The sequence below is a fragment of the Vipera berus genome, assembly GCF_964194415.1.
Source record: "Vipera berus genome assembly, chromosome: 6".
Classification (NCBI taxonomy): Eukaryota; Metazoa; Chordata; class Lepidosauria; order Squamata; family Viperidae; genus Vipera; species Vipera berus.
Genome location: NC_138208.1, coordinates 68,239,381 through 68,249,613, shown reverse-complemented (window position 1 = coordinate 68,249,613; position 10,233 = coordinate 68,239,381). Strand labels below are relative to the sequence as shown.

The window sequence follows — 10,233 nt, the reverse complement described above, 5'->3', positions numbered from 1 at the left end:
GGGCCATTGAATCAACCCTCGATCTCTTTTGGATTTACTACAAGATCTTGCGGGTTTTCGATTTCCTCAGCTCGCCGGCCCCGACCCCAGCGGTAGAGTAACTCAAAAAACAAATCCTAGGGCCGGGATGGCGAGATCAAAACCCCTTCCCCACTCCCGAAAACGGCGAATTTAGGAGCGCAGAGACGGAGCCCGTTGGAGAAATATGGATATTCTTTTAAAGAGGGGGGGGGGAGGAGGAAAGAGAGAAAGCGACCCGGCTCCGCCGTCTTAGCTGCCAGGGGAGGGGGCAGGTTCCAGAAGCTAGAACTGAAGAGCGTTCCCATTGGTTCCCTTTGGAAAGAATTTGCATGGCCACGCCCCCCGTCTTTCCCCACCTCCCCTGCCTCCTCCGGCTGGCTCGAGCGCGCGGGGTAGTGCAGCGGCGGAGTCGGGGAAGAGCGGACGGCGGACTGGGAAGCGAGCGAGGGGCGTTTCGTGGTGCTTCTTCGCCGCGCATTCTCCTGCCCACGCGGAGCGCGTTTTTTTTTTTGGGGGGGGGAGAGACTGCGTTTGCCGGGCGGACCCGGTGGTCGAAAGTCAGGCCAGACGTGGGTGGTGCGAAGTTCAAACCCGCGAGAGAGGATCTGAGGCTTTCGGGGCGACGCCGACGACTTTCTCTTTTTAAAGTTTCCTGCTGGTGCAGCATGAAGAGCAGCGATGGCAAGGAGAGGTAAGACGGCGGGGAGGACGCTGGAAGATCTGACGCTGGACTCGGGGTATGGTGGTGCCGCAGACTCCGTCCGGTCTTCCAACTTGTCCCTCTGCTGCTCCGATTCCCCTCACTCGGCTTACCCCTATGGAGGAAACAGCTGGCAGCAGCCTCTAACTGACTCCATGCACAGTCGGCACAACAGCTTTGACACCGTCAACACTGTCCTGGTGGAAGACTCCGAAGTGCTGGACTGCTCCGGGCAGCACTGCTCCAGGCTCTTGCCTGACCTTGAGGAGGTTCCCTGGAGCCTCGACGAGGTGGAAGCGGTCCTCCTCCCGCAGCGCAAAGAGGCCAGAGGGCTGGGGGTGGCCCTCGCCGCCAGCTCCAGCAGCGCCGCCAGCTCCACCACCGTCAGCACCAGCAGCGGCGGCGGCGATGGCGGCGGCCCCCCTTGCAGAGACGCCTTGGCCAGACTTTCCACCTTGGTCAGCCGGGCGCTCATCCGGCTGGCCAGGGAGGCTCAGCGGCTGAGCCTGCGCTTCGCCAAATGCACCAAGTACGAGATCCAGAGCGCCATGGAGATCGTCCTGGGTTGGAGCCTGGCGACCAGCTGCACGGCGTCGGCCCTCGGCGCCTTGTCCCTCTACAACATGAGCAGCAGCGGCGGCGACCGCTTCAGCCGGGGCAAGTCGACCCGTTGCGGCCTCACCTTCTCGGTGGGCAAGTTCTACCGCTGGATGGTGGACAGCCGGGTGGCCGTGCGCATCCACGAGCACGCCGCCATCTACTTGACCGCCTGCACGGAGAACCTCTTCCGAGAGGTTTACGCTAGAGTCCTGCAGCTCGCCGCCTCGGCGTCGCACCAACAGCCCCAGACGCAACCCCACCAAAACAACCCCCCGCCGCAGCCGCAACAGGCTCAGCTGCACCACAGGGTCCCCTGCTCGAGCGCCGGCTCTGGCGGGACCTGCGCTGCCGCCGCCGCCGCCGCCGCCAGTCTGCCCCCTGCTGCTGCCGCCGCCGCCGCCGCCAGCAAGGAGCGAGAGACGAACAGCGGCGGCGGCGGCGGCAGCCTGGCTGCTAACGAAGCGCCAAAGTTTACGCTCGAGTACCTGGAGCAGACGGTCAACAACGACTCGGAGCTGTGGGGCCTGCTGCAGCCCTACCAGCACCTCATCTGCGGGAAAAACGCCAGCGGTGAGTCAGGCGGGCGCTGCTCGGGGACCCTGCCCACCTGTTGTGGCGGGGGGAGGGGGAAGGGCAAGTCTGCAGACTTGGCGCGCCGGGCCGCCCCACGGAGCTGAAGGTGCTCCCTGCAGCCGCGAGCCTCGAGAGAGGGAAAGGATGCCTGAGCTCTACAAAGAAAAGGGGTTATTGGGAACATTTAGGTGGATCCGGATGGAAGGGGTTTGAAAGGCAAGATAATCAGAATGCCTTGTCCCCGTTGAATGCAGCTGACTGCTCTATGCAGGCTTACTCTGGAGTAATTACTATTAATTACTACTATACTAATATCCACTTGGGCCTGGGGCAGTGAAACCAGCAGGAATGTGATAATGTCCCAGAATAATTGATTAGCTTGAGACCTAATTAGTGGCCTTCTGATCTGTTTGACTGCAAACCCCATGAGCCTTAGCTAGCACAGCAAGGGATGATGGCAGTAGTAGCTTGTTAGATCTGTTGGCCATCAGAAGGCGGTTGGGTTTGATGTATTCAATGAGATGGACACCTGTCTATGGAAACTTTTAGCTAAGAATGTTAACTGGGACATTTATGTAAATTCTGCTTGAGTTTTGTTACCAATCAAATCAAGGTTGACTTCAAATCAACCTGGCTGTTTTGGTGTCATTCATTGTGTTGAAGTTCTATGTTTGGAGTGTGGAGTTGTTGCAATGTTACTTTTCATTGTTGCTTCTGATGCCTCATATCATTATCGATATAACAAACTGCCCATCATTAATTTATTCTAACTTGTAAGGTGAACTGTATTCCAAAGGTTGCCACTTATTTTTCTGTGTACCCTAATAATTGGGCCTCACTTACTGAATTTGTACTCCTGATTCTGTCAAATTACAGAATGGTAGCCTGTCCCCTATAGTATGTAGTGTTTGAGAATGCTGCAGCTTTTGTTTGATGTTCCTAGAAATGTTGGTGACAGCTGTACTTTGTATCCATTTTTATCAGAATGGTGTTTAAGGTGGTTAATTTGGAGAAGTCTGCCCTTTCTAGAGAAATGTTACTATGCTAAGCCACAGGATCCTAGGAGAGGCTGAATTCAGCTTCCTCCCATGATTTGGGTTGGGGGGGGGACTGAAGAATATTTGTTGTGTTTACAGATCTGCCACTATGAAGGGTGCATCTGTTGCCTTTCAACCTTCCTATGCTGAATGTGACTGGATTGCTTTGGGGGCAAAGATTATATCTTGCAGTATCCTATAGTAGTAAGAACTACACATCTATCAGCCCTGCAAGGTTATTTTGTCTTCTGAGTGTCAGCTAAATACTGAACGTATTTGTGCACTATGTTAGCCCATGATTAACTGAATCTGTTGTTTGGATTGGATCAACACACTGTATTATAAAACTTAAAGACACAAATTGGGATGCTTGGCATCCAGAACTGCACATTTTAGCCTACACTGAGAAATATTATATTCTTGAAGTATTGAGAAGAATTGTATCCCAATCTATCTCAACCTCTTTACAGAGATTTTGGGTATACATTTTCTTTGTGGGGGGAAAAGCAATACTTTTCTCCCATGGAACAAAAGTGGTATTTTTCTTGAAACATGTGCAAACTATTTCTGGGAATCTCTGCAACTGACTGTACTTCTGCTCACTTACCTATTTCTGAGGGCAGCACTTGTTTCATCTGTCTAACTCCTTCTTCCTATATTCCTTGCATCATTTTACTTGCATTGCTAAAGCCCATTCAACCTCAAATCTGTGGATCAGGGTGAATCAACCTTTCTCTACATGCAACATGTAGACATTAGAAGCAGCAGTCATGGGGATGAGCAGAGGAGACCATGAAATTTGCATGTCTTCCAAATGTGCCATAACTAAGCAGGAGTTCATCGGGTTTTGCACGTTATAAAAGAATAGGACTCCTTAGCACTCTAAGGTCTGAACTTCAGCTTATTGGTGCCTTTGCATAAGCAGTTTAAAAAACAATATTAACTATCATAGGTGCCTCCTTATTACAAGCTGATTCTCTTTTGCAAGCACAGTATATTTGTGATCCTTCTATTCCAGGTGGCTGGGGAATTATGGGATTTGAAGTCACACATTCTGCTAGATCCAATCTGGGTCAGTCACCAGGACAAGAGGTTTACTCTTCTGAGCTTTTGGACTCTGCTGGAGCCCATCTTCAGGAAACTTCTCTCTACTGAAATATGTGCTTTGGGCTATTCTATGAGTCGTATTTACGTGGTGCTTTCCTATTGGTTGATTGGTCTGTTGATGGCTGGCGATTGGCTGTTGTTTCCTTGTGCTGCCAACAGGCCCCTTGTCCTAACCCTAACCCTTGTCAGTCAACAGGAATGCTGATTTACTACCAGTTTATCAGGTACTTAGGAGCAGAGGACTTGGCAGCACAAGGAAACAACAGCCAACCACCAGTATTTATTTATTTATTATATTTATTTATTTATTTATTACATTTTTATACCACCCTTCTCCCGAAGGACTCAGGGCGGTGTACAGGGCAATAAATATAAAAACAGAATACAAAAGTTAAAAAATGATTAAATATAATGCCCAAATTTAAAATTTAAAACAATACTTAAAACATATTAAAACCCCAACCCTAACCCATCAGACCAGGTCAGATTGCTCAAATAAATACGTTTTTAGATCGCGCCGGAAGGAGCGAAGGTTGGGGGCCATCCGGAGCTCAACCGGCAAGCGGTTCCACAGGTCTGGAGAGAAGTTCCCTGAAAACGGGTTCCAACACTAGTCTAAAAGCTGGGAAGAGTAAACCTCTGGAGACTGACCCAAATTGGATCTTGCAACATTATCTTGGGACACATATACTTCCACACATTCTATTCACTGCTTAGTTTTGAATTGTGGACTTGTTTGCTTCAATTAAAAGGGTTTCTTAGATTCTAAATATTAGGTGGTAAACCAGCAGTCCTCTATTTGAGAGCTTTCCTACTAATTTTCCCGAACAGATTCCTGAACTACTGCCTCAGAGTGCTGTTTGATATTTTTGGACTACTTTTTTTTGGTCCTCCTATAACGCTGGCCATATTCCTAGACTACCTGGTTTGAAAGGTAACACTCCTAGACTTGCCTAATCTTACAAATGTGCAGCTCTTGTTATTAACAGTGACAGATGAAGAGCAAATACTATATTTCAGGCAAAATGCTTCTCTTGACACAGAATACATATGGTACATGAAATATAAATGTAGCCCTCGGTGGATTCCAAAATCCGGATCCCTGGATATTCAAAAATGCATTATAGTCTTTTATATGCGCGCATAAATTACAGGAGCAATAATATTAGCAAATCTCTTTTAAAATAGTTCTTCTCTTCATCCTCCTTTTTTGGGGTGTTGGTAGTTTACTACGTAGGATTCTGACTTTCTTCAGGTTTGTGCTTAAGGCACTTTGTGACTTTGGTGGTTTGGGCTTCCAAGGCTTCCAAGTCTTTCTTCTTTTGAGACTGCTATAATTAAGTAGGCTTTATTTTGTTGGATGGAGGGAATCATGCATTTAAAAGGTATTCTTTGCATGGTGATCTTTGAAGTCCAACTCATTGGTTTTCTTGGCTTTGTCTTTACCCAATTTCAGAAGAACATGAGAGGACTGCCTGATTGATGTCCTTCCTTCTCATGATGTTTTACCTTATTTCAGTCTGTCCTCCTCCTTTCCCACTGAGTCCCAGATATTCATGTGCAAAGCATTAAACCTGGAAGATCCACGAGATATTAATAATGCTAGTCCATAAGGCTGAGAGTGAAGAAAAAAAATAGGTGGTAGCATTTTATGCAACTACTTTTCTTTTCATTTGTCAGTGTTGACTTTTGGCGATTGCCTCAACAAGTCCCTATCGTTTTCTTGGCAATTTTTAAAGAAATGGCTTGCCATTGTCTTTTTCTTAGGACTGAGAGTGAGTGACTGGCTCAAAGTCACCCAGCTGGATTCATGCTTAAGATAGGACTAGAACTCAGTCTACTGGTTTCTAGCCTGGTGCCTTAACCACCACACTGAACTGGCTTTCATGCATATATTAAAATGTGCATTCAAAAGAGTGAAGAAACTGATGGGGAAGGTTTTTTTTTAAATATATATTTCTGATGTTTGCTTTTGATCTGTGTATCTGGGAATAAAGACACCAAACCCCAATAATGGCAAGAGGGGATATTTCTTTTAAAGGCTGTGAAAATGGATTAAGGGATATATTCTCCATAACCCCTGCCCTGAATCTCCTAAGTGACTTTTTGGCAGAGTTGTTCTGCTTTATCTTTCTTTCTCTTTTCAATTCTTTCTGTGTCAGCTTTGTGTATGTTTGAGCTGCCTATATCATAGACACACAGGCTTCAAAAGCTTTCATTTTTCCACAGGAAATGTAACTGAAGCAGAGAGAGAGAGAGAGAGAGAGAGAGAGAGAGAGAGAGAGAGAGAGAGAGAGAGAGAGAGAGAGAGAGAGAGAGAGAGAGAGAGAGAGAGAGAGAGAGAGAGAGAGAGAGAGAGAGAGAGAAAATAAAACTTTGTTATATGCAGTGGTTTGGCCAGCTAGAGCCTGCCTGATCAGACCTCTGAGATGCAGTCTTTTGCTGGGATAGCTGTGTTCATGTCTCTGCTTGTTTACCAAAAGCTGGAGGCGGAAGGTGCATCCAAGTTCACCAATTTTCCTTGGATAGTTTCTTTTTTTCTTTTAAAGCAGCAAGGTATCAAAAACATGACAGTATCTCCCTCTCCCCACTGTCCAGTCTGGAAATCTTCAATCTGCAATGCCTAACATTGTTCAGATGCATGCACAGCATAGATAAAAATGGAGCAGAGCTGCAGTATCTTGTTAATGTTCAAGGACATTCAACTCAATATTTTTATGTGTGTCTCCTTCTCTGGGAAATCCATGCTCTCTTACAACCACAGAGATAAAACCAGAATCAAAGCAAGCTGAACAGGAGAAAACCTGGATTTTATGGAGCCAAAGCCATTGACTAGAATCTTTTGGTGATAGCCTAAAGAGCATATCATATTACCTGTCATAATACTTGTCAAGAACAGAATTATTGTTTGAACCAGGTTTATATTCAGCACTTGCTTTTGCATTTGGTTCTTTTGGTTTCTTTGTGTTCTGCCATATTTGGATATATTTCACTGAGGGATTATGTTTGGTGCACAGTTTAACTGTCTAACCTTAACCAGATGTGATGGAATATAGTAGGCTGGATTGCAAGGCAGAGAGGGTACATGCCAGAAGAATAAGAGAGAACTCAACCCAGATATTAGGTGTGAGAGAAAGAAGATGAAGACAACCTCTCCCATATAGCGCTCAGAGTATATGGTAGATGCAGATAGTCCAGTGCTTAATCTGGCAGGATTCTGTTTATAGGTGGGGAACAATAAAGAATTCAGGTTTGAAGAATCATGAAATAATTGGTTGTGGTCACTGATGATCTCTGATGGGAGTGGGATGGAGGTGATGCATCCATCCTTGTTTTTCTTGACCACTTGGTGGTTTTCAATACCATCGACCATGGTATTCTTCTGGGCCAATTTAGGAAGTTGGTGATGAGTGGCACAGTTCTATGCTGGTTCACTTCCTTCCTCCAAAGTCACTCCCAATTGGTGGTGTTAGAGAATGATAGGTCCAGCTTGGTGCTTTCTCTGCTCTTCTTCAACATCTACATGAAACCGCTTGGTGAAATCATCTATCACCATGGGATGAGGTATTACCAGTAGGCTGATGATACCCAGCTATACATCTCCATTCCTGTTACTATGACTTCAACTGAACCCTGGTAAGGAGTGGCTGTGGGTAGGAGCCTCCTTTACATCCAGGAATTTATCATCTTTAGTTTTGAATGGAGTTGGGCTAGCCAGATGGACCTGGTCATAATCTGGGAGTCCTCCTGGAATTATGGCTCCTCCTCAAAGAACAGGTGGCAGTCATAGCTTGGATGGCCTTTGCTCAACTTTGCATTGGGTTACACCCATTCCTGGATAGGGATGCTCTCTGCTCAGTCATTCATGCCCTGGTCTGTGGCAATGCACTGTACATAGGGCTATTTTTGAAAAATATCTTCAGCTGGTACAAAGAGTGGTTGTGTGGGCAATCTTGGGCACCCAAAGAATGGTGCATGTAACATTTCTGCTCCGTGTCCTTCATTGGATATTGGTTTGCTTCCAGGTCCAATTCAAGGTGGCAGTATGACCTTGAAAGTCCTATAGGGCATAGAGCCAGATTACTACAGAACTGTCTTCATCCTAATACATCAGCCTGTCCCATCCGGTCAGGCAGGGAAGGTATGTTGTGGAGCCTGACACCCAAAGAATTTCAACTGGTGAGGTCCAGAAAGAGAGCCTTTTCTGCAGTGGCCCCCACCCTATGGAGCATGCTTGCCCTGGAGGTGAGGTGGGCCCCCACTTTCCTGGCCTTCTGTACAGCCATAAAAATATGACTCTGAATCCCTGCTTGGCATGCACAGATGAGTATGCAGCCATGAGGTCGGTTGGTGCCCTCAAAGCCCTCTCTTGCCTTTTAATTAATTCTTAGCATCTTCTTGCCCCTTTTAAATTTTATATATTGTTTTTACACTTTTAATATTTTATTGTACACCATCCAAGTTCCTTTGTGAGGGAGATGGGCAGTTCTTAAATATGACAAAGTTCTAGGTTAGAATTAAATGTCCAGGAGAGGACAAAACCATGTAGAATAATGCATTCATAAGCAACAACTGGTGTAAGTGTTCTGCCCGCATGCATATTGACTAGGACTTTCCATTTAGGAAGGAATGGAATAGTTGCAAACTTCAAGGCTCTCCTGGAAGAGATCATTGTTGATGGAATGATGGCTGATAAGAGGCCTGAAAGGACCAGGAGGGATACATTCCTTCTTATTCATAAGCTCACAGAGGTCATCCACAGTATTACCAAAACAATTTCTATCCTGTACCAAGTATATTATCTAATTTTCACTATCCACTTAAAATCCTTCCCTAGCAAAGAAGTGCAGACCAACTACAGAGGAATCTAGAGGAAACCTGGATCTCTTGCAGATATGGTTCAGGCAAGTGCATAGGATAGAAACAGATCGCTAGCACTACACCAGGGGTGTCAAACTGTCGGTCCGCAGGCTGGAGGCGTCATCCAGAAGCCACACCCACCCCATTGCGGCAATGGCAAAACTGTCCCAATACGTTGTGTGACACGTGACGCCACGAGTTTGACATGTCTGCACTACACCATCCCTTACTGAAGGATGAATAATCTCCCAAGTTCAGTCCATATGCTACTTCCAGCTGCAGGAATGAAAGAGTTAAGTGGGGTAGTAAAACTCATGCCACAGAGAGCTGTATCTTATAATTGCAATTGTTACAAGCCAAAAACAAACAATTCACATTATGGCTTAATATAATGTGGGAACCCATCCTGTGAATTGAAAGTCTTCCCCAGCATAGCATCTTTCAGATGGGTTGCACATTAACTCCTCAAATTCCCAAGAATTTGAGGGGCACTAAATTGGAATTTAAGGAATGCAATGAGGATACAGCAAAAACAAGGCTGGCAGGAAATCAGCCCTAGGCTAAAGAAGAAATTTATTTAATTCTTTAACTGGATCTGCAAAAAGCTTAACTTCCAAACCTAATTACATTGTGTTGGCATAGTTCTTTAGCAGATATTTAATTCTAGGCAAGCTCCACTTTAGAAGGAAGAGTTAAATCACTGCACAAGTCACTGACACTACATAAAATCTCATCACTGTTTGCCATATGTGCTTATAACTGCCCCATTCCAGCCCCGATATTACTGCAAGGCCTCAAGATATTATCAAGACTTGTAGGCATTATATTACTTTTCTTAATACCTTTTAAGTTTACATGGTCATGAGTAGTTAAAAATAGCTTAAGAATAAAAAAGGATGTATTTCATAGTGCGATCTGAAAAGTATATTTTTTTCAGGTATGTATTTTTTCCTGGAAATTAGGATTATTTAACTCAAGGTGTTTGGGAACCAAGACTATGATTTGAGGCTGTGTTACTGTAGGTAGTTACTAAACTAAGCTTTAACGTGAACAATTTGTAAAAGTGAAAACAAAAGAAAACGGTGAAGCTAATTCTAGGTTTGTACCCCAATATTTTACCCTTAAAATGGGATCTTCTAGGAGGCAGTAGTTTTGCACGATTGTTTAACATGTGTAAGGGGATTTCTTTTTGTGTAAATTTTGTATAGCTGCTATTCATTGTAAGTATGCAACTATAGTAATTTGGAGAAACTTAACACTGGAAAGTATTTTAATGCATTGATCTATTAGCTTACAGTATGAAAAATTCCTGTTAAGATCAGTAGAGTTTATTTC

The 10,233-nt window shown here is 45.2% G+C and overlaps 1 protein-coding gene across 1 annotated transcript in view; it reads left to right on the top strand.

Annotated features, from left to right (window-relative positions):
* The first annotated feature begins 332 nt into the window (after nucleotides 1-332).
* The window catches only part of ABTB3 (ankyrin repeat and BTB domain containing 3), a 235,063-nt gene continuing 225,162 nt past the window's right edge, over nucleotides 333-10,233 (top strand). The window contains exon 1 of the mRNA XM_081330650.1: nucleotides 333-1,891. Within this exon, the coding sequence (XP_081186776.1) occupies nucleotides 700-1,891 (1,192 nt within the window). The 5' untranslated portion in view covers nucleotides 333-699. The remainder of the gene's footprint in view (nucleotides 1,892-10,233) is intronic.